This window comes from Pavona decussata, unplaced genomic scaffold, assembly GCF_977016875.1.
Source record: "Pavona decussata unplaced genomic scaffold, jaPavDecu1.1 SCAFFOLD_2, whole genome shotgun sequence".
Lineage (NCBI taxonomy): Eukaryota > Metazoa > Cnidaria > Anthozoa > Scleractinia > Agariciidae > Pavona > Pavona decussata.
The window spans coordinates 247,918-273,061 of record NW_028145426.1 but is presented as its reverse complement, the minus strand read 5'-3'; the positions used below and the strand labels follow the sequence as shown (position 1 = coordinate 273,061).

The 25,144-nt window shown below is 38.1% G+C and overlaps 1 protein-coding gene across 7 annotated transcripts in view; it reads left to right on the top strand.

Moving 5' to 3' along the window:
- The window catches only part of LOC146489844 (spatacsin-like), a 66,513-nt gene that overhangs the window by 22,228 nt on the left and 19,141 nt on the right, over positions 1-25,144 (top strand). For 5 of the 7 annotated variants that reach the window (XM_085108924.1, XM_085108710.1, XM_085108641.1 and 2 more), the window contains exons 18-33: positions 488-724; positions 821-927; positions 1,169-1,314; positions 2,681-2,851; positions 3,131-3,200; positions 3,906-4,071; positions 4,868-5,088; positions 5,457-5,565; positions 6,212-6,371; positions 7,340-7,501; positions 8,093-8,312; positions 8,749-8,897; positions 21,140-21,227; positions 22,735-22,767; positions 23,300-23,415; positions 23,829-23,936. In XM_085108924.1, coding sequence (XP_084965050.1) covers positions 488-724; positions 821-927; positions 1,169-1,314; positions 2,681-2,851; positions 3,131-3,200; positions 3,906-4,071; positions 4,868-5,088; positions 5,457-5,565; positions 6,212-6,371; positions 7,340-7,501; positions 8,093-8,312; positions 8,749-8,897; positions 21,140-21,227; positions 22,735-22,767; positions 23,300-23,415; positions 23,829-23,936 — 2,263 coding nt within the window. The remainder of the gene's footprint in view (positions 1-487; positions 725-820; positions 928-1,168; positions 1,315-2,680; positions 2,852-3,130; positions 3,201-3,905; positions 4,072-4,867; positions 5,089-5,456; positions 5,566-6,211; positions 6,372-7,339; positions 7,502-8,092; positions 8,313-8,748; positions 8,898-21,139; positions 21,228-22,734; positions 22,768-23,299; positions 23,416-23,828; positions 23,937-25,144) is intronic. The other 2 variants (XM_085108853.1, XM_085108779.1) reach the window with 1 other exon arrangement.

Below are 25,144 nucleotides of genomic sequence, written 5' to 3'. Positions count from 1 at the left end.
AGGCTTACTGCCCAATGCTGGTAGACTCACAAAATGTAGTTTTGTTCTTGTTTTCTTGGGCTGTTTTTAGTTTACAAGCTAAGACGTAATTACCTTGGGGGGGGGGGGGGGGGGGGATATTTGCAGCCAAAAATATTTTCAATATCAGTAGTAGGTTTATCAGGAAAGCCTTTATGGTGAAAGCTATCTCTGGCAGAAAGTAAGTTTTTGTCAGATTTGTAAGATAAATCGGCTAATAAAATTAAACATTTTGCAATCAAAGACTGAATATAATGTGTTGCAAAATTGCTGAGGAGGTATTTAAAAATAAGTTAACATGTTAGCTCTATAACATATAAAGTAGACTTTTTTTATTTGCACCATGTTGGTGCATTATCATCATCCTGTAGAAAGGGCGCAAGACTTACAGAGATGGTCTTTAGTTTTGTGAGAAATCTTTTATTGTTGGAGTATGCTGTGTTTAGGGTTCCTTGTTTTCTCTTTTTAGGAATGGGATGTTCACTGCATCTCAGCTGTCCAACTTTTCCCTTCTTCTTCACTATTTGTGTACAACACAGACATTGTTTGGTGACAATCCTCCTATAGCTTTCCTTGATGGCTCCACTGGCTCCTTCAACTCAGAAGGAGGAGTTACATCTGTCTTGCAGTTTCATCAGAGTTTTATTGACTACTGTATCAGACTTAAGCTTGCTAACCTGTTGTACCAATACCTGGATTTCTACAGGTATGGAACACACATCTACTATTTGTTTTGATTAAAGAAACTGGATATTTTACCACTTTGTCTCTTATTAAACAACAACGTCTTTAATTTTGTCAGGCTCTGTGAATCTGCAGCAAGCATAAAGGAACTTGGAATGGATGTGAAAAAACCACCGTGGGTTGACATGCTCATAAAATGTCGACTCCTTGGACGTAACTCTAGAGGTATTTGAATTAAAATGTATTTTAGCATTTTCCTCCGTGGAAATAATATTCTCACTTTTATTGACAGTTACTTTGTAAAACGTCAGGTTGCAATCCTTCGTCAGTTTCCACTGGGCTGCTACAACTTACTTCAAAATGGAATACCAAACGTTAAAAAAACAACGTCCTATTACGTTGTGACGGTAATGACATTACCAAACGTAAGAGGAAGTAATGACCCATCGTGATTGATATCTTTTAGATCCTGATACTGTATTCCAAGCCAGTCTTTCCATGGCTGGGTACGTGTTAGACAGTGAACACCCATCTGTCACTCAAATGCTGCAAGCTGGACATCCGGTTATGGCGCTAAGCAGTCTTCTGTATGGTCCAACCACACTCAGTCAGGTAAAAGAACCATGACTTAAGTAAAATTATCTCGGTATTTTAGAGTTTCAGCAGTTGCAAGGTGGTTTAGCAACAATACTTATAGTAGGTTCCTTTCAACATTTTAAAATTCAACTTGACAATGAGGCCAAGAGGACACAAAGGAAATTCGATAATCATGTTTATTCACTTCTGTTGTTTGTGTCTTCTGGACCTCAATATCAAGTTGAATTTTAATATTTCGAAAGGAGCCTATTACGCACATATTGCAAACAGCTTTTGGCGTCATTTTAAATCATTATATGGTATTTCTTTTTTATTGTAATTGTAATTTTATTTTAATTGTCAAGTTTCAGTTTATTTACACTTGGATGTAGTATTTACATTGTATATAGGAACATAGAAATAAAAGGAGAAAAGAAAGAAGTTAATGGCTTTGGTAGAAGAGTACGGTGGTCAGAGGAGCTAAAGCTTTCGAGCTAACCACTGCTATATTATAAATGGAAATACTAATAATAGTGTATGCTTGGTGTCATGGCAACTATGAACGATCATAAGGAACTGTCACTTTTATATCAAAATATACATAATGTGTAATGTAATAATGCAATGTAATGTCATGTCATGTAATTGCTTGCATTACATAAATTGCTTGAATTGCTTGTAATTGCTTGCATTACATAATGTAATGTCATGTAATTGCTTGTTGAAATGCCGTTATATAGATACACAGTTTCATTTTCTTTCCTAAAATCTGATTCTTTCTCACTCTAACCTCAAATCCCTGAAGCGTGTTATATGTGAAGGAAGGTAGTAACTCAGTCGTGGTTTAAGTACAGGCTGTACAGTCCCAGGTTATGGTCCCTTTTTCGAGCAGTTTTCTTTAATTTTCACCCAAGGTCCAAGTCATTTATCTAAGCTAAGTGCTTTTTGTCATAAATGAAAAGCTCCCAGAATATCAACAAGAAGGCCATCAAGTGATTTTCTCAAAGCGAGAACAAACCATAAAAAACTGGACTGTTATATTTGATTTTCCTTTGATTCTATTATGTGGTTTAGCTTTATAGAACTAATGCTTTAAATAGGTAACTGGCAGAGTCCCTTTAGTCTACCTCTTAATACCATTAACGAAGCGATCTTAGGTTATTTTCGTTTAACAGCTAAAACTATTCATCGGCTCTTCCGCAGTCAATCCATTCGCTCTGACAAAGGAATCTCCTTACGGTGGTCAAATTACCTGATCAACTCTGTTAACAAAACCAAATATTCGTTTCACTCCCCCACCGATGTAACACCACAGTTGTTTTACAAGCTAACCTCTTATGCTCTGCAGTGAGATGCGTTTCAATAAACACAGTACATCAATGTTTTTTCTACACATTTTCAGGCTATCGTATCATCTGAGTCCCAGCCTAACATTCAAGTCTGGCAAGTGGATGATAAACTTCTACACTCATCCCTCATGAGATTTCCCAAAGTACAATCTGCAATGTTCCCAATCACGTGTGGTACGTTTGGTATGGAGCAGCAGGATGTGTCAGTTTATAGACTTTTGCAGGTTTGTTTGTTAAACTGGTAAAATGACCATTCCTGATGCATTATGTTTATGAATTATCAAAGGTAATACTTGAACAATTGTTATCAAATCTTAATAGAAAAGAGCTTGTTTTTGTTTCAAATTTTGTTAAGCAGTCGTATTGGCTTGCTTTGCCTTCTTTTCTACCATTGTGAGGGAACCCACAGCTGTCTTACGATGCAGTTCGATACAATTGGGTCAAACAACTGATGTTGATCAGATCAATTGGTGCTTGTCATTCACTTTGAATTTAATTTACAGGGAAACTCGCCATTTGAAATCTCTCGGCTGTTTGGATGGCAGCCAACAAATGAACTTGCCAGAAAGGGAGGTAAAGTTTTTATCTAGTATTGTTTACTTTGGGTTCAATCGTATCAGATGTTGTCAGCTCACTAAAATACAACATCCCATTCTCATTTCTAAACTGAGGCAAAGTGTCCAGCTGTAGTAACAGTTGCTGTAATTTTTATTTAGTACCTTTGTGTGATATTTACTGCTCTCCTCTGTTCTGTGCCACGTGTTGTTGGTTGTGTTGGACCATTTCACATTACTCATTCCACAGCAAACATTAAAGGGGCAGTGTCACCTATTTTTAGCGTCCCTTTGATTAGCCAAAAATATATTGTCATCGATGGAAACGTAAAATAATGTTTCAGTTTTGTTATCGGTAACCGTACTACTAGTGCACAGAAATTAGAAGTAAGTATCATTGACTGCGTATGTCTGGGATGGAAATGCATTGCCAGTTTTTTCACGTTCTTCCAGTGTATTTTGGACAAATCTCGAAAAAACAGATTATAGTTTATTCTTCCTCAGAGAAACATAAAGTACTGGCCAACAGTAATTAATGTTACCCCTATTAAGTGAAATCTTCATTATTTTACTTCTACTTGACCAAAATCTTTAATTGTAAGTATAAGGGAAAAGGTAACTGCATGTGTTGCTATTTATCGGAATTAAATTCCAGCAGTTTTAAACAACCTATTATTTTAAAGGCAACTTTATTGTCCTCATTATACCATCTTTCATTTTTCAGACTCTCCTTGTGACATGCCACATTTTTCCAATGAGCTGTTAGTTTCCCAACGTGCACATGTTGAAAAGCTGACCTTCTCGTATTACCTTCGCCATGGAAGACCTTCTTTTGCCTTTGTTTCTTTTGTTGGTGAGAACCTGAAGGATGCTACCGTGTCCAAAGCAAAGTGAGTCAACATTTGCATGTAAATCAAGCTGCGTTTTGTCAACAGTTTGGCATTCAAAATAGTCACTACTGCATTTTACTGTCGTAAAACAGTGGATACCTGTTGTAAAACATTGAATTGTATTGTACTACTTACAATAAATTTCTGTACATAAGCAAAGGATAAAAATACAAATCTCAGGTTACAGCTGTTAAACTGTATGTACAATAAAAGATGCAAAAAAAGGATTGCATAATAACACAAGACCTAGAAAGCTAGCTAGATTAAAGATTCTAAATATAGCTTACATGTAATTATAATTAAAAAAATAAGTCTACAGTTTACAAAACTGTTTTCGAAGCGGTTTGAAGCGTTTTCTTTTTTCCTTTTTTTTTTGTTTTTTTGTCTCTAGATCGTATAGTGGGAAATTTTGCAGGGATGTGGCTTGAACGATTTTTTGTCCTGTTTATTGTACCATGTCTTTAATATCTACAGCATATGATGTGTGTCGCTTATGACATTTATCCCAGAAACATTGTAATATAGTTAAATAGCTCAGTTGCAGACAAAATAAATATAAATAATTTTATAGTCTGAAATTAATGATCTATATCATGCTGGCTAAAACCCTTTTTTCGGATTGTTCTTGTGGCTTGTGAACCTGCAGTTATCCTGAATGTAACACCTAAGATAATGATTCCTTTATACTAAAGAGTTGAACTTACTTGTAAGAGGCTATTTGCGTTTGAAACAAAATAAGTCTTTCCCCCACGCCACCTCCTCCCCCCTAAAAAGTCTTTTCTTTTTTATGCTACAGAATACAACAAGCGGTACTGAAAGCATACAGAGTGGCTGTACAACATTTGAGAAATCCCTCCGTTTGTGCAGCATGTGTGGCTTTCACCGAGATGCTTGGTTTGGACAGTACCTTTTTGAGAGTAGACATTCAGGCGGCAAGTAGAGTGTTAACTCATGCGGCATTGGAAGATCTGTTGGGAGATGACGTCAGAAATGACAGTACAATGGAAGATGCCATTGGTAAGTACATGTTATTTTAAGTGCCTTAATGCTTCCTCAAGGAATCGTTTAAATGGGGCTTCAAGACAAAGCCCTTATGGAGGCCTGAGGGACAAAGTGTTTTATGTTTTATTTTTTGTATTAATCAACATCCACAAATTTTATTTATTCCGGTTTCAAAATACGGTCAGCCATTGATTACTTAAAAAAAAAAAAGAAGAAGAAGAAGAAGATACGCTGAAAGTAGAACTCCCGAGTTATGATCATCCCGTTAAATCTTAATACGTACGGGACGGGACGTAAGCCAACTGTTTGTACTAAATCATCTGACCTGTATCACCTTTAAATCAAAGATGAAAACTAAAAGGCATCTTTAAAACATTTCGTAGCTTCAGAACTCCTGTCGTGTAATGGGAAAAGTAACCAAAAGCCGGAAAGACTGCTCGCTGCTTTAAAAAGTGCAACAAGGAACTTGATCAGTAAGGAGTGTCTAGACAAGTAAGTGTCAATTAAGTCATAATATATGTTCATACGAGGAAATAACCCATCGAAAATCAGGACATAGCTTGTGGAAAACTCCTGTTGCCATACGCGAAGGGTACAGTTTTTAGATGTATTTTTTCAGTCAGTAACCCAGGCATATTTAGAAATGAAATCCGAGTTGGAGTTGGAGAACTGGAGTTCTCCCATTAGGGGTCGAACCTATGATCTTCTGATTACTAGTTCGGATGTTGTACCACTGCCGTTGTATCTTCGTATGTTCTCGTATTTTTTTCTCCGAGTATGCCTGCGACACTTAATGAAAAACTACATCTATCATTTATTCACCTTGCAGGCTTAAAATATAACGTCGGATTTCTTTCACATGATGCAGTTCTTGTTACATGTAGTTGTGTAGTCGTATGATTTTGTAGATAGCAGGCTATTCCTGCACTAGCCGATGCTCTAATAGGAGTTGGAAATGTGCAAATGTCTGTATAATTATATGTTAGTCTAATTTTCCTCTAATCTTGAGCTCAACAACCTGAACAAACATTGGCCATGAAGGTCTTGAGGGAAGGGAAACAATTACATTCTTCTTGCTGGAGCTTTTTCTTCATGTTATTGCTATATCAGATTGTTAATTTTGTTGTCATTTACGTAGGACATCATTTGAAGCTGGCCAGCATTGGAGTCTTGTGGTTTTGTTTTGTCGAGTTCACAAGATGGAATTTCCAGTCGCATTTTTACAGGACTGTGCCAAATCTGACAAGTGGCTTCCTTTCGTTTGTCATGCACAGGCTTGTCAGTTTCCAAAAGAGCAGGTAAAGCATGTTGACATGCTGACTTTGTATTGGATCGTTTCCCAAGAGACCCGTACAATTCTCCGCAAAGGTCATTAGACACATATACACATTTCCAGAAGGAATTCTAACTATTTCATGCAAATGAATGTTGCTTGTCGGTAAGAGCGTCTGCGGTTGTCTTAGTCTGTGATCTTCATTGTGACGTTTCAGGTGAAATTGATTCGGTCATTTACATATCTCGAAGAGTAAACAGTCTTGATTACGTATCAGGAAAGAGTGCGTGTTTTGATTTTTGTTGTTTTTCTGTTATGACCTTTGCTTTCTACAGAGACAAGAAACTTAGAATAAGAATTCCATCATCATGAGAATGATGATGATGATGATGATGATGATGATGATGATCTGGAACTCCCGTGCACGTCCTTTCACCGATTTGTGAGAATAAAGTCACCAATATTGGTTGGGTATCCCAACCTGGTGTCGGTGAATTAAGTGCAGACATTTATATCGTCACCATCCATTATTTATCTCCTGCTTTGGTGATTAATTGTTATTTAGCGAGTATAAAGGGCGTTTTACATTTGCCAGAACTAGTCGACCATACCGGTCATTTTAAAGGCATTGTTGTACGAAAAAGTTTCACACTTGAACATTCGGAAAATAACACCCGTTATTCTAAAGAAATTTGAGGGACTAGGGTATAGTTATACCTTCCAAATTGTGCATTCCCTTTGCGAATTTCCTGGTCTTGGCGGCCAGTTCTGACAGATGGAAAAAGTCACTGTAAGCAGTGCTAAAGCATTTTAATCTTCATCTTGACAGCCCTTGGTGATTTTTTTGCGCTAGTATTAACTTCTAACCACAGCTAGCAGATCAATTTTTGAAAATATCGGATGTACGGACAACACTGAAATCACGTGGAGAGTTTTTCAACGAAAACTATTTTATGTTGAAGTGGTCATTTTTGTAATAATTATTGTTTTCAGATGGTTCACATTATTGAGCGTGACTTCTCCAATCCTCACATCCAAGAGCATTTGCATATAGCATTTGACAACGTACAGATAATAAAAGTTGAAAATTCACCAGTGGATGAATCCAGCAGGAAGCGAAACAGAAAAAGGAAGCCTACAAGGAAAGCAGAACCGGTAGGACTTCTTAAGCTTGACTTCCCATTGCTACCTCTACAATATTGTAAGCTACCTAGTAACCTTATGGACCCGTCAAAACTTTGACATTACAAGTCGCTAATTCAACAAAGAAGACAATGATTTAGTGCGTAGTACGTGGCGATTCGCACAACGTTTCATGAGGGTTTATGTGAAATCAAAACAGCTTGCTTGGTATTCGCGTTCATGAACATTTATTAGCCACCCTGCCACTTTTCAGTGATGCAGCAATTTTAGTAGTCATTAATTTCATACATCTATGGTTTGATGGGTTGAAGTTAGTTCAAGTAATAGAATCAACCCAGTGATTTGTCAACTATTCGTCAAGGTGAACTAACATTCAGTGAGTAGGTCAATGGTTGAATGATCAAAAAGTCAACGAAGAAATTACCCAAATAATCAATCATTCATCGAATTGGTGGTTGATTTGTAACCTACTGCTGTTATATTGGTGAAGAGTGTTTTATTCTGCAAAGCACCCTTGACTTCGGCTTATCCTTGTTGCAATGTTTGTATAAGCTAAACAAGCTGTATATATTGTTATGCATGTTGGTTGTGGGTGTCTTTCAGTCAGTGACCCCATCCCGTGATGTACGTGCTCAGTTCTACTCTCGAATGGGTCTCATAGCAACAGCAGCCGCCCAACCTTCTCAGATCGCAGTAGAAAATCAAGCTCCTGTCCCATCATGCAGTAGTAGTGCAGAAGATGAGGCAGGCTCCAAACACAGAGGAAAAATTGCCAACGATAACGAACCTGAGATCATCAACAGCCCTGTTATTGTTTATGATGGTAAGTTAAGTTTTTTTAAAAGCATAGAACCAATAAATATATAATCAGCTTGCCGATCTACATTGAAAATCGTTATACAACTATCACCACCCCACCATTTAGTTTTCCATTGCACTTGATGTGTAAGGCGGGTTAATAAACGAAATGTTCTATGGATTACAATGATCTGGGTCAGTATTGCAGTAACCTCACCAAGCAATGGAATAAAATTGAGGAACGTTGTATTTTATGAGTTTATGAAGAGATAAGGGCAACTTGATATGATCTTCAATCATCATTGAATAACGTTTCAGTGATAGAGTGGTTTATCAATGGTGCCATTTCTTGTGTTATGCTTTTACAACTGTTGTTATGGAAGAACGCAATTGTTACACGAACCTAAAATTGTAAACAAAGATAATTTTGACGGAGTTTCATGTATTAATTTATTTTCAAGACACATTGCTTGATGCAGACGAGGTGCCGCACAATCTATTTGACATCCTATTCAAATGCCAGTCTGATGAGTTCCCGTGGAGGAAGTTACTTGCGCATTCAATAACACTTCATAGATCCCTTCTGTCAGTACTGGCAGCCTGCTTTCAGGTTAGTGATGGTAAATGACCGTGTTATAGTCCTGACCATGGTAACTACGACAACCTTAACAGTTAACAGCAAGCAACGTTTAAGTGTCTGTCCATGATACAACCAGGCAGGACCAGGCAGGAGGTGATAATACTCAAATCACTGATTTGGCTCAAACTTGGCAGAAACATTGAGTGTCATGAACATATTCATGTGCTAAAACATCAACTCAAAATATTCCATTTTACCAGAGTTATGAGTAAAACCTGAAAAATGGCCATTTTGGCACAAATTTATGCATATTAATTAGTCAAACTCAATTGAGTGGTTAGACAAATATAATTGTGATCTGGAAATAAAACCCACTGAATTGTCTTGCCCACTGACCAGGCTTGTAGCACAGTGCGTAATTTCAATCGGTACCTTCGATTTTGTCATTTGCCTGAACCTGAAGTAAGAGGCTGTTTTAGACATTTTCACGAGAACCTCAAATTCGGCTTTTTTGTACCCAAATATCTCTAATGGCCAACAACCTAACTATGTAATTTAACTATAAGATTGAAGAGGCATATCATAACCTTCAAAATACGGAATAAAATTTTTGGGCAAATGAATAGTTTGTTTGTATGAAGCAAATATGTATTACCACCTGAACGACTTTTGTCGATTTCATCAAAAATCATGTTGCAAAAAAATATATATATATTTTCTGACTGAACATGAAGAGACACGTAATGTTTAGTTATGTATTTTATGACAATAACAATGACAAAATTTGGCGATATAAGTGGGTAAGGATTCAAGTTTGACCAAGCTATTAACAGCTAGGTTTCCCCTCTTTTCATACAAATATTTGCCTCTAAGAAAGCCTATCTAAAGAGGTAATCTCTTTCAAACAATTGCCACTAACGCATAGTAAGAACTAAAAATGCTAGTGGCTGATACATACATGTCTTCTCAGTGCACCAGACTCCATCCTAGCTACCATTTTGTATTAAGCCATCGTCAAATTCAATGAGCCGGCTCGATCGTATCGTCTATATGCCTCGATTTTTTCAACACGGATCCACCATTACCATCAACTGATTAAAATTATCAGAATATACTATTTTTGTTTCCAAAATAAACAGAAATCAAGGTAAATAACTACATAACTGACATCTAAGCTTGACAGGAGAGGATTCGCTGTTTATATCCGCCATCTTGGTTGCCAAGTTATGAGCCTGCTTCGCGGTCAGCGGCTATGGCACAAGTTTGTCGCTGTTGAGAGCACCACGAGCTAAAGCATGGTCTTTTTAATACAATTTATAAAACTTTATCGCATTTCCTTCGCTTAACGAAAACAGGATAAGCCTAGAAGGGTTAGAGGACGTAACAAGAAAACTGAAAGCTATTTCAGCTTGTTGATATTCAACATAAAAGGTGGCCCAACACAGTTTTGTACCTACGCCCCAATATACCATCAGTCTCAAATCATTCAAAACCGAATGCTCAAGACTAACAAGAAAAAGGATGATAAAAAATAAAACCACGGAGATTGTGACTTTGGCAGTTAGTTGCCTTGTTTGTGCTCGCAACGTTGCTGGTTTTGAACCAGAGGCAAAGACAGAAGACAATGAATAGTCCGGCCCTTAAGCAGCAGAAATATTGACGCCCCGGACGTCACAATGGCAATGTTTCCCTTTTCACGCTACGACATCACCAGTTCAACCATTCCATTCGTCCAGCCTATCGTCTGTCCGTTTGGTCGTTTTGTCGTTCGTTCAATAAGTCCGTCAGACAGAGTGGCAGACTGACCGACCGACCGACTGACTAACCGATCATTCATTCGTTCGTTCTTTCATTAGTCATTCATTCAATAGATCTCCTTGACAGACTTACTAATTTTGCAGTGCTACCATAATCTTTTTCTTCCCTGGGCGTTTCCGCTTTGAATATATCCATCTGATGCTGACGGCAACGTCTACAAAGTCCTAACGAATTATGCGAAGAATAAAACAAACAACCAATTTACTTATAATAAACAAAACAATACAAGGTTTAGCTTCCTTCTCTTCAAATCGCACGGTACGGCGGAAGGCATGAATCGCATCGAGCGTAGATTCGTGAGTACAAGCGTCGCACATCGAACGCTTATCACTTGCACATGATTTTCGGTGAGAATGGTTTACTCTGTCTCATTACATATTGTAATCATTAGAACGTACACAAGTAATGCACTTGTCATCGGCTTCCCCGAGGGGGGGGACCCCGGGCTGATGTGGGGGAATACGGGGACTTTATGGGGACTTTGCAACAAATTTCTTTCCTTGTGGTGGGGGAAATGTGGGGACTTAGATTTTTGAATGCCCTACTCTCGGGAAAAATATGGGGACTTCGCTTATGTTCAACTGAGAGGAGATTGGGGACGATTTTTGTTTGCTCGATCGATGGCAAGATGGCGGAGGAGAACAAGAAGGTATGTTTTAAAATCCATTGTTTTTTGTCTATCAAACAGACCATCCGTCAAAAATTTGTACGTATTTGTAGGCATAGGCAACTTTGAAATTCCTCTGTGTATATATTATTGTTTATAGAGGTCACTGTCAACAGGTCGTCTTTTGTTAGTGATATAATAGAAGCGGTCTCGCTTTAATACCGCTTTAATCAACTTGGATCGTCTTTCTCTATTGTTCTGTTTTCAAAGGACAACAGTTTTAGAGCTTTATCTATCAATAGTCTCTTTGAGTTGTGTTAAGGAGTATGTTGTTGTTCTGTGATATAGAGTTTGAATGAAAAAATTGACCTTGCTACCTCTTATGAATTTATTCAAGTAATAAAAACTTATAAGTTTTAATTGTGTACTAGTAATGATTTTTTTCCATGACACATGTTTTTATTTGCCTCTTTTATCAGGCTACTGTTGTAGAGAAACCAGTTGACTTAGGTACGAGGTCTTTGTTTAATGTCGATTATTTGTTTTATTTTTTGTCTGTTTTGATGGCTTGTTAATAAGTCTATGACATATTTACTAGAACTCCCAAGTTCAATTGCCTTAAATAAGCGTCATAATTGTTTTTAAAGTGATTTATTTTGAGTACGGACCTGAAGGTTTTTTATTATTGTTATTTTGGTGTATAGCGTTGTCTTATGATTGCTTACCTTTGTAGCTTTGCCCTTAAATCAGAGAACGATTGAGATATCTGTGGGTGGCAAAATAGGCCTTGGTGTATGTTTAACACAGGTACGCCATTTTACATTAAGTTTTGTAGCATTTAGGCACACGGCAGCTGTTGTCACATTTATTATCTGGAATCATCTGCATTGTATTCGTCTACTAGCTCGCCTCGTTTGCATGCTTTCTTAAACAAAACAATATTTTACCACAGGCTCAAATGTAATAACAGCTATTCAAACTCTTTTGGGTGAAAACATTGCAATCATGAATTAAATGATAATTCCTTACCACATAATGTGTCATGTTGTAATTTGTAAAACCTGTGTACGTGTGCCATGTTTTGTAAATAAAATAAACAGTCATTATTCTATTAATTAAGTTAGGCCTCTATTTCAGTGTAATAAACTTAATTGGGCAGTCATGCAAAGAGAGATCTTCCTCATTTTGGGACAAATGCAAGAAGAAAAGGAAAATAGATTTTATGATTAACAAAAAAAGTGAATAAAGGGAAACTGATACCAAAATAAGGACTATATAAACAGGGTTTAAGTTACTGTATAGTGAATGTAAAGCAACTGTGCAAGTAATTTCAAATATACACAATTGAACTAACTGGAATTTTTTAAATTTATTTTATAAGGAAAGACAAGAACTGATTAATGTTACAACTATGGACATCACAGAGCTTAGAAACCGAAGTAAAATATTTGGTGTTAATAATCCTGAGCAGGAACTTACCAGATATCAAAAAGCCATTAATGATGCCAGTTTTCAACTGTGTAAAGATGATGGATCTCTCCTTCTGAATAAGGGAAAACTGTTGTCACTAGCAAGGGAGAAAGTCCACAGTGATGGTTACAATTACTCAAAGAAGGGGTCAAGATCCAAAGTGTTAACCACCAATGAACAGGGGCGAAGAGAGAAGAGAAAGTATGTGCAAGAAGAAGTTCGGAAAGAAAGAATCACCGAGATTTCAGAAAATATCGCAAGTCTTAAAGAAACTATCAAGTTCCTGCAGCTTCAGAAAGTGAAATATGCCAATAGTGAAAAGTTCTTAGAGGCTGCTGAAATGAATAAAAGAATTCTCGAGGAAAACACCAAAAAAAGAAAACTCGAAGTTGAGCTTCAAAAGTTGAGCACTGCTGAAGCAAAGTCTGTGATCTATAAGAAGAGGAAAATGGCCAAAAGCAGTACGGTTACCAAACATGATTCTGATGATGCTAAGAGTTTGTCTAGTGAGGGAGGTGATACTGATATAATTACATCCTCAGAAGGAGAATCCCCTCCACCTGTAGGAGTCAAGAATCCACTTGCACAGTGGCTGAAACGGTCAAATGCACTGCCACCAACGAGCAAAAAAGGACCAATCTCAAGGAACAACGAAGACAAACAAGAAAAAGAATGTAATATTACTTCCACTAAAGAAGAAAACAACAAAAGCAGTATTTCTTCAGTTCAAGGTGACAACCAAACGTCTAACTGTAAAAATGCCACTGGACAAAACAGTGAAGATCCTTTTTTAGTAGTAAACCTGTAGCAGCTCACAGTTTTGAGACAGGGACTGCTACAGGAGAATCTGAACTTGAAGTGTGTGCAAAGTATGAGAATTACCTCAAGAAAAATTTAACCGAAGGTGTCAAGAGGAATATGAACTTGTATGTATCCCATATCCAGAATATGACAATGCAAGAGTTCATGACTGCACGCCAAAACTATTGTAAGGAAAAGCACGATTCAGTAAACTGTAAAAAGTGTTCGTCATTGTTGACATTTGCAAATGACGTATCGTCAAATTGCGTTGTCCCTTTAGCTGAGGGCTACAAGAAGCACTTCAGGGTTCAATACAAGTCTGATAAGGCCATAAGGCAAATAATGCAACTTCCAGTTGTCGTGTTCAGATTAAAAGAGAAACTGTTTGTCACAGAGTACCGTTCAGACATGAATTACGACAAGTTTGTGCAGTTTATCAACATGCTAGTCCCAGAAAGTGTACTGAGCAAGGGCCTCTCAAAAGAAAGTTTGAAGATGTTGTGTGACTTGGCATCAACTGAAAAGGACAAGAAACTTATAAGGGTGGCAGCTACAGCCCATGTGTCGGCTACTGAGGCAAAGGCAAGGCTTGGTGTTTCAGATCTTCTCTCAGAAAGGGACACAGTGTGCAAAGCTTTGGAACAGTACATAGACATTAGGGATGCAGTTGACAAGGTAGTGCGTGCTAGAGAAACAGCAAGCTTAGAGGAACTTGGCATTCATATTACATACAGTGATTCAGACAGTGACAGCTGTAGTGATGGTGATGACATAGAAGTGAGAGAAGCATCAAGAGAAAGTGCGATTGACATCACCGGAACCCAGTCATTTGAAGGTGAACATTTTAATTTGAACAGATGTCAAGAAATCAATGGCAAAGGAAATACACATGACATCAACATCCAACCAACAAGTGCCATTAAGAGTGCAAATCTATTTGGCAATTCGGATCCTTACAACTTAACCAAAGAAAGAGCCAAGGCCCCAGAGGCACTGTTCATGCCATCCTTTGAGCATCTTCTTCTTCTCCTCAGACAAAATGACCTGAATTGGTTCAAGCTTGTCGCCGAGATGAAGTTGACATTTCACCAACTATCCAGTGAGGCACACGATCAGCTTCTCTTAGACTTCAGTGAGTACTTGCCTTCGTCAGATTTGACAACAGAAGAAGAAGTTGTTGTCGAGCAAACCCGCCAAGCCTTCCTAGCATTACAAAGAGAGAGGTCGTTGAATGGTTGTGAAGAACATATTGACACTATTGCCACAGATTCAGAATCCGACGATCCTGAGGAATGGGTGAGACTAAAGAATCTCCCGATTTATTCTGACGAAGTAAAGAAGAAGATCAAGAAACAACGTGCAATTTTCCAGCGACAGAGAAAACGTAAAATAGCAAAGATTCTGTCCTCAAGATGTTTGTTACGCAGAAAAACACCACCAAGGGCAAGTAAAACCATGAAGAAATTTCCCGACATCGGAAAAGTTATTGAGAACTTTGCCCGGGAGAGAAGGGTTGGCGCAGACTCGTGGAGAAGAACAGGGCTGCTTACATTCAGTGGAAATGTGAAACGAGGTCCCAGAGTAACATACAGAAGGATTAAAGACCATTTAGAGAAAACGTACCACACCAAGTTTGGCTATGGAACGGTGGTGCAACTCTGTAGTGTTCACAACAAGAGAAAGCTCTCTAGTAGGAGGTACTGGGGGGCAGCTCAGCTCGTCTCAAGAAGAACCAGGAAGGGCTTTAATGTAAAACTCAATGTTGACGCAAAGTGGAGTTGTTCAATGTATCGTCTTCTAGATCATATTCAACTCAAGAATGGACTGGACAAAGTGATTATCAATCGCGATGACGCTGCAGGATTTAGACTTGACAGCACGTACACACATAAACAGCATGCAATCCTCCAAGAGAAAGAAAACCCAGAGCTAACAACCCGCACCGATTTCGTAAATAAGCACTCCACAGTTCTCCAAACAACATCTTGTCTCTTTATGGCCACAGAAAACACATCGGAGATTTGTGTTGGCGTTGTTAAGCCACAGAAGATTGTACTTAAAAATCCTGCGCAGCATGCAGCAGATCTTGTAAAGTTATCATCTATCCCAGAAGTAAAGCCCGCTATGCATGGAAAAATTATTGAATGTATACGAGTAGATGGATCTGTTGATGAAGGGCCGTCCCATCATGAAGTCCAGTTCCACTGGGCGGAAAGACATTTACAGCAAGGAACATTGTGCACTGTAGTAACCTCAAGGTTCAGCGGTGGCAGTTATTTGAACAAGGTCGAACTTCAAAATGGTTGTTTAGCTCTTGGTCACTCTAACGTCTTCATTCCCTCCACAATCCACGGATCAAACCTTGATTCTGATGGAAAGTTAGACATGGAAAGGTTAAAACAGAACCTGGAATCTGCTACGGATGTCTACATCAATACAGTATCTGGCTCACCGTGTTTTGGAACAGAGATATTCCTCGTGAAAGGTGCTGTGGGAGAGGAGAGTAGAATGTACCATGAACGTCGTCCAAATCTTCTCACATTTTTGCGAGGTCCTAAGAAAAAGTTGGAGGTTCTGAGAAGGTCACATCCAGAGGATTTTAAATATTTCTCTAAAATATGGGAGTTAAGAGGCAGGCACATGGTTACTGGGTTGCCATCAAATTACATTTTTATGCTTTTACCATGTTATGAAGTAGATTGTCCCCATCCTGTATGCGCTAAAGGGAAACCAGTGGAAGAACCAACGTGGTATCCTGGAGGGCCACCACTATCTTTCTTGCCCCTGCCTATTCCAGACCCAGAAAGGCCGTGGGGGTCCGACGTATGCACTAAATGTCCCGGTTTTTGTAACGGCCATTATCTGGAGCCCGAAGAACACATCAAATGGGTAACAGAAAATGGAAGTGATTCTTGTCAAAGGGTCCCCCCAAGAGTTGTAATTGAGGAGTATGTCAAGGGTAAGGAGAGCATTGGACAAGACATAGAGTTCCTTGCAAAGATGTGTCTTCTGTCACTGGAAGATGCTGAAGCGTGCGCTGAACACCATATGGGTATATGTCAAAGAAGAAGACAAGTCCAACAGAAAAGGCAAAGAAAGACAAGAAATCAAGACGACAATAATTGTTCAGTAGATGGTCAGGAGGAAAGTGTTTATTGCATTTGCAGAAGGGGGGAAGAAGGCTTCATGATACAGTGCAGTGATTGCAACGAGTGGTTTCATGGTGAATGTGTCCGAGTTACTGAGCAGGACGCTGATCAGATTGAGGACTACTTCCTTGACACTTGTTTAAAAGCTGTAGTTGAACCTTGATGACGTTATATTCTTTAGTATCACTTGCCGATTCATGCACAGTAGTTGTTAGCAGAATAAATCGATTTAAAACAGCTTGCGGAGAATTCAGGACAAACGGAAAAGTAGACATTTTCAATTTCGCATTGTGCTTAGAAGCAGAAAATGAACGTGATGATATTTCATAAGTTTTTTATTAATGTTTGCCGAACCATATATATTTGTCATTAATCCTTTTCGGGACAAATTTAGAACAGCGTACAAATTGTTAAGGATAGAAAAAGTTGATATTTTTTAAATATTCACAAGAATGTTAATTTCTGAAGCATCACAGCCACTGTTCAGAGTACTCAGGAAACTTAAGGACGTTGTGTTTAGAAGCAGCAATGAACCATCATGATAGTGTGTTTTCCCTTGTTCTTCATCAGTCCGGATAGATTGAAAACAGATTCTGGGGAATTCAGGACTGAATGAAAAGTTGAAATTTTCACCATACTGCGCATGTACAGTAAGAGGAGTTATTTATAGCAACCCATGGAGTATTCGAGAAAAAATAATTATAGTTCAGTTTTCATCAGAATGCAAAGTCCGAGTGTTTGCCGACTGTTTAAAGAACCCAAATAAAGTTCTGAAGTGCATCTTCAAATCCAGTTGGGTTCGCCAAATACTGGGGACTTTGCAAGAAACAAATCCCGCACGGGTGGGGAAATACAAGAACTTTGAAACACACAATTAGCAAAGTCCCCATATCAGCCCGGGGTCCCCCCCCTCGGGGAAGCCGATGACAAGTGCATAAGGTCTCATGAAGAAACAAGTGATGAATCTCAACACGTGCAACACGTCGATGACTAACATACATCTTGCAATTTGAAATTAATCCAGCACATCTTCTGACAAAAACTAGCTTGAAACTAAACAAATTCCCAATACACACGCTAACGCAACAACGAGGAAAGCTGCCCGCAACAGCGCAGTCAGAAGTTGATCGTTCATTTTGCCGCCAAAAAATATTTCCCGCCAAAAAATGTCTCCAGCTGAAAGGAGCGCTTTTATTGACTGAAAAGTTCACTGCTTATCATAACTTTTTGCATACATGAAAACTTTCATCTTTCATCATATTTTTTCTTCTCATACAAAAGAATTACATCAAGTAGAATAGTCTGCTAAAAAATTGTTTGGCTGTCAGTTTTCACGCGAAAGCGGAAAGTGCCATGTCACGCATCAGCGCAGTCGTAAACAAAATTATGCAAATTTTTGGCGACATAAACATTTTTACACCTTGTCAGCTTTGATAAGGTTTCAAAGGAAAAAAGTTTCATTTTAGCAATTTTCATCGATAATTTATGGGAAAGCAAAAGGACTTTATCGATAAATCTCCATCAACTGTTTATTACATACCGTGTAGAATTTATTGAAATGCACGTGACAATGCAAGAACCACAAACGCAACTGAATAACTTTCTTACCGGACGATCAAAACCTTTTTGGTACGTCCATTGAATAATGAAGCATAACACAGACAACTAACTTTCTTTGAAATAATTCTCATTAAGCAAGAGTAATTCATATTTCAAATTATTTTTACTTGAAGACTGCGTGGACTAGACTACAAAGGAAACATTTCGGGCCTGAAATGTAATTCGATACTTTTTTTCAAAAGATTTCCCTTTGTGAGATCAGCTTGAAAAACGGCTTTCGGTTCACTCAAATCTACCTGAAAGTTAAAAAAATCGGACACGACTTTCTCTGCACGCTGAATTTCACTACTACTACGAAAATTCGAATGATAATTCTCCACTAACATAGAAATGTTGATGATATTTTCGAGCGACTGTTTTTAGCTAATGTGTCTAAGAATTTCCGAGCCATCGCGCAATTGCGTCGAACGAGTGCCGCAAAGTCTGCTATTGTTACTTTGCACAGTGGTGAACCTATATAATCATGATAAGGAGATTAACTTTATGCTTTACCTGCTCCTACTGGAACAAGTTTCTTCCACCTCTTCATTATTTCCTCAGAAATCTTCTTTGATACGCCCCGTCGCATTTTCCTTTTCTTGATCCATGCAATGGGTGCAAACAAAAGCGAGAAGGGCGCCAGTTCAGTCCAAGGAGGTCTCGATACTTTAGGCAAACTGTCATACCTTCCCCTTGTTCATTAAAGTGCCTTGTCCTCAGGAGTATCAGTTCACTTTCTGACGAAATGGATTTTACAGATTTTTAAGATGGAGTTTGATATCTCTCTTACATGAAGCTATGGCCGGGGATGTATTCTTTGAGAAGGGAATATTTTGGTGACAATCCACAGTATGTGGATTCTCCTCTGCCTATAGAGCATTTGAGAGGCCTCGGTGTTCGAGGTGGCATGTTCAAATTTTAACACACTTGTTAATTCGAATCCAATCTAAACTCGTGCGAAAGACGCGCAAACACGCGAACGACACGCGAACACAAAACATAACAGGTGTTAGCAACCGCAGACAGCACGCAGGCTCACAAACGCTTTTCCAAAATGGCGAAGTCAAAAGAAAACATACTCTTGCCAGATTTTGATGTCAATTATATTCTAAATGGATTTATGACAGCTTATTTACCTTACTTCCTGGCACGTTTTTGGAAACAAAATCGTTATATTCACATTTTTCATCAGTTGATGACAATAACGGATGGCTAGTTGAAATAATCGAGGCAGGCAGACGATACGAACAAGCCGGCTAATTGGATTCTATGGTGGCTGTGAGATAAAACGCTAGCTAGGATGGAGCCTGAAGCACTGAGAAGACATGTATGTATCAGCCACTACCAATTTTAGCACTTGCTATGCTTAGTGTGCAATTACTTCAAAGAGATTACCTGTTTCGATAAACTTTTTTGGAGGTAAATATTTGTATGAAAAGAGGGGACACCTAGCCGTTAATAGCTTGGTCAAACTAATCGTAACCCTCGGATATCGCCAATTTTGTCATTGTTATTGTTAGAAAACATTTATTGAACATTCCGTGTCTTTTCATGTTCAGTCAGAAGATTGAAGATTTTTTTTTTTGCAACATGAATTTTGATGAAATGGACAAAAATCGTTCAGGTGGTAATACATATTTGCATCATACAAACAAACTATTCATTTGCCCAAAAATTTTATTCCGTATTTTGAAGGTTATGATATGCCTCTTCAATCTTATGGTTAAGTTACATCGTTAAGTTGTTGGCCATTAGAGATATTTGGGTACAAAAAAGCCGAATTTGAGGTTCTCGTGAAGATGACTTAAACAGCCTCTTACTTCAGGTTCAGGCAAATAACGAAATCGAAGGTACCGATTGAAATTACGCACTGTGCTACAAGAGTGGTCAATAAGAAAGACAATTCAGTGGGTTTTATTCCCAGATCACAATTATATTTGTCTAACCACTCAATTGAGTTTGACTAATTAATATGCATAAATTTGTGCCAAAATGGCCATTTTTCAGGTTTTACCCATAACTCTGGTAAAATGGAATATTTTGACTTAATGTTTTAACACATGAATATGTTCATGGCACTCAATCTTTCTGCCAAGTTTGAGCCAAATCGGTGATTTGAGTATTATCACCTCCTGCCTGGTCCTATCGTGGACACGCACTTAACTTGAAGTAGTGCTGAGGGTGGGGGTGCAGACCATTATGAACTCAGTGGCAAGTGCAACGTTACATGTTTGGTTTGTTTTGTTTATCTATTATGCAGGATGTTTCTCCCATGAACCTAGTTTAATGGCCTTAGCTCCCACGAGTCTCCTGTAGCTCAGTGGTAGAGCATCCGAACTAGTAATCGGAAGGCCTTAGGTTCGACTCCTGATAGGAGCTCTCAGGTTTCTTCTTTTCCGAATATGCCTGTGTCATTAGTTGAATAGTACATCATTCTCATTGTTTTTGGTTGTTGTTGTTGCTGTTTTTTGTTTTGTTTTTTTGTTTTGCTTCTTTTTTAACATTGCAATTCTAGTAGCGCGAACTGTGATGTCTTTGAATTAATTACAGCAACCCATGAGTTGGGAATTCTTATGAAACGAACCATAAAATTATAGCAACCATAATAGCATTTCTCTGAGGGCATGCAGGGAGTGTCAACAGTGCGGGTTTCATTAGCACTTTGACTTGAAATGAGTGAACAGTTCTAGGTAAGATCAATGACTGTCGGACGTCATTTGTATCCATGTCAGTGTTGTCATACGAAGTTCTGTGATCGGTTAAAAAAGAACCTTGCCACACTATATCGAAAACGGCGCTAATGTTGTTGTTTTATTGTTATCTGTCAGGACTCCAGGCCTCTGGACTGTTTATGTGCCTGGCTCTGCTCCACAGTACATCCCTCTGTGTTAGAACCTGCAGTAACAAATATCTCAGGTACAGATGTGTAACCTACTGTGTGCGAATTCGTCTTTACTGAGTAAGCAGGGGATGACAGTGGAGAGAAAGATGCTAAATTAATCACGATCTTGTACTTTCATGAACTGTATTCAGTAGCACACTTGGAGACCAGTGGGTTCTTTTAGTCAGAATCCTATCTACAGATGTGTAGGTAGGATCCCGTCTATCGGTCGTGAATTGTTATAATTTCAAGATGCTGCACCACTGTGGTGACCAACTGACCTGGCAACTTTAATCGTATTTTATCTGGTCATAGTCCGTTGAGTGCCGTTGTCGTCAGAGGAATCACATCAATCGTCCATAATTTTCTCTTTTGTGCATGGCAACGGAAAAATTTTGATTGATCATTGGCTCAAACATAGCTAATGACATAATTCAATTTGTGCCTGATCATAAAAAGATTTGATATAAGAATTGGTCAGAGCTCACTAAAAATCTTATTCAGCTGGAATCTTATTATTCTATCCGAGTATCAGGATTTTTAGTGATAAACCCTTTCAGGTGGCTAGTAGAACGGAGGATATTGCCCGAGGTAGGAAGATTGTCAAAAGGAGAAAAAAAAACAGTTCCCTTCGACTGCACTTATGAAATTCTGAGGCGAGTCTTTCAGGGAAGGGAACTATCATCCGATATACCAACGATTGAGAGAGGGGTTTATTTATTTTTGCAACCCTCCAGTAAATACGCACGCCTTTTGTATGGTCCTCTTTCATTTATCTTCACAAATTTAAAACTGCACAAACAGTATTTCGGTTTTATGATTTGCGTTCAAGCTGGTAACTTTCCACATACATGAATTTGCATTCTTTCTTTTTTGGATGCCGTTTCGTCTTGTTATGCCCTTTAAGTGCGGTGACTCCTTTTGCTACTGCATATACGTTCTGCGCAACTCGGGGTAGTCCGAGAAACTCATGTTCTTTAGCTGCCTACTAAAACAAAGATATTTTGCGCGGTTTGTGACTATGCAAGAAACCAGATCTTAGCGATTGTTGTTATTCAAAAAGCAAATAAGGAGTAACCACGCTTTTTTCAGCGATAAGTTGGCTTGAATATGGGAATTGAAAATGTTTGAAAATGTTATACGTTTTAAAAATTATGTACAATCCATTTAGCACAAGAATTCTGTTGCCTAATCTGTAAAAGTGTTATCCCTTAAACCAATTGTTAGACTTGTATAAAAACCTTCCTTCTTATCTTTAATCGTCCTGTTTATATTTATGAATATGACATTGTAAACCTTACAATGTCCTCATTAGAATCATTCGTCTCTTTTTTTGTAGTTTTTTTTATTATTATTAATGTTGTTTCATTTTATATCTGGCGAATAATTAAGCTTCAAAGATGAAGGATCACTTGAAATGCAAGAAAACGTTTAAATCGAAAGCATGGCATTGTATGGTAATCTTCAAATAAAAATTGGAAAACTCTTTGATTTTAATCACTAATTTACTAACAGAATTAATTATAATTAACACTCCAACAGGCAGTCCTCAAGCAGAATCTTGGAATGTGCAAAGTATGATTTTGTTATGTGTGCATACATAAAGACAATAATATTTACTTGTTGACGACTTTGGCTGCAGACTACAGTTCGAGATGAACAGTGATATTTAAATTAACACAACATAGCTGCTGACTTAATTTTGCCATCGACCATCTCACACCATTTGTCGCTTCTTCTTCTTCTTCTTCTTCTTCTTCTTCTTCTTCTTCTTCTTCTTCTTCTTCTTCTTCTTCTTCTTCTTCTTCTTCTTCTGCTTTTGCTTCTGCTTCTGCATGCCTTGTTTGATACGAAACTAGATCATAATTTTACGCGATATTTTTCAGCTAAGATGCCACTCACGTTTCCCTCCTAAACATTCCACTTTAGCTTTCATTTTGTTCTGAATTTTCTCTCTTGCCTTTAACAAATCATGTATAGCAAGTCTGCTTTCAATCACTCTACTAAATGTTACTACCTTTGACACGACTATCGTTGTAAGGAAAAAGTACCGTAGTGTGTTGTAGCATCACAGTAAAGAGGATGAACCGTCTTTATCTTAACGCAGAGCTTCAGTGGCACCAGTGGACCGAGAAGGACCTCACAGCGCTCATCTTGGCAGCTGTTGACCAACGAGAGAAACTCGCGCACACCCTCGCCAAGGCATTTTATATTTTTGATCCTGTGAGTAGGAAGTCTTTCAACTATCAAATGCATCAGTGGAGTGGTAGTTTAGTCTGTTTCTGAAGATTTTTATCCTGTTTGCAAATCAGTGTTTTACATTGTTAATTGACCCATTACATTTTTATTCACATTTTTGTTGTGATAAATTAAGCCAATTGTGTAAACGAAGTCGTTTCACAAGGCGCGTTTATGTTTTAAGAAGGCCATGTCCTTAGATCATCTTAGACAGGCTTGGCTCGATTAGCCATATTCGTCAGACAAATTTATGTTCATGACAGCCTAACACAGCAGAGAACCCCTTGGACATAGTTACAACCTTAATAAAAATAGTTTTTAATTAATTTATTTCTTTATATTTAAGTAAGTAGTAATGATTATCCAATGAAATTTTTTCTCCTGTTTGCCTTCCGCAGGTTAGTCCTTTGGTGAATTTTTTCAATTTCCACGAAAGTTTTCTAGTGCATTCAGATTATGCTGCTTGTAAGGAGTATTTGACATCATTCAAAAAATCGTACAGCAAGGTAAGACAAAAAAGACAGTTCAGTTGTTTTGAGTATGGACCTTTAGATCACAATATAAAGCCGTGGTTGGGTACAGTTTTTCATAGACTCTTATCACAGTAATTTGAAATTTCGATGTGGGCCAGCTGACGAAATCTCATTGACACTGATGGAAAGAGAATTTTAAAATTAGTGATAAGGCCAAGATTGAGAGTCTTATCTTTTAAAACAGCGAAGATGTAGTTCCATGAATTCAGGACGTTTTGTAGACGTTTGTATGAAGACGGGCAAAACTTGCCTGTTGCCATACGAACGTCTATAAAATTTTCAGGCTTAACGATATTTTAAAGACAAAACTTTCAAACTTGGGTTTTTGAACTAATTTTAAGGTGCCCTTTTCAACAACATCAATGGTTTTTCGTTACCTGGTTTACTTAAAAATTTTAAATTACCGTGAGAAAGGAGAATTCCTCAATTACTGTGCTTTATATTCCACAAGCGCGTTGGGTATGAGATGACTATGCGTAGAGTTGACTATAATCATCCCAAGGGCAAGTGGAAAAAAGAGTAAAGATTTATTAAAAACAGTCTGATCTTGCTTTGTCTCTTTTTGCAAGAAAGAACAAAAGGCGATTAAATGACCGCTATTTCTCGGCCGATATTGTCACCTGCACAGAAAAAGGGAACAGTGACGGTTGTTAAATGATATCTAGTCACCTTTCGAAAGTTACACCCATCCTTAAAATCATAGTCTTACACCCTCCTTGAGATCCTTTATATTACTCTTCTAACAACACCTTTAACAGGCAATTTTTCAGAAAGAGGTGCTTGGTTAATGATTGAAAAAATCACCAAAACAAACAACCAAAAAAGAACTGGGGTTTCTTAACTGTTGAGCCATATTATATCAATTATCTGTTTCATTGAAATGTTCTTAAATATGTATCTACCGCTTGGGCTGTCGCAAAGTTCAATGTCAAGCAGGCGACCACTGGATACTGCTTACTGGATTCTGGATGCTCCTTGTAGTTTGAGGGTACCAAATATTATAAGGCTGCTTACTTAGTTTCAAGGGTCGAAGGAGACCAATTTCTGGTATTAACCTAACAACCTTTGTTTTAGCTGGCCAACCACGTACAAACCAGTCTTACGTGATTGGCTTGCAACTCTTCTAGAAAACAATAGAACAATACCCCCAATTCTAAAAATAATACCAGCTGCTACATAAT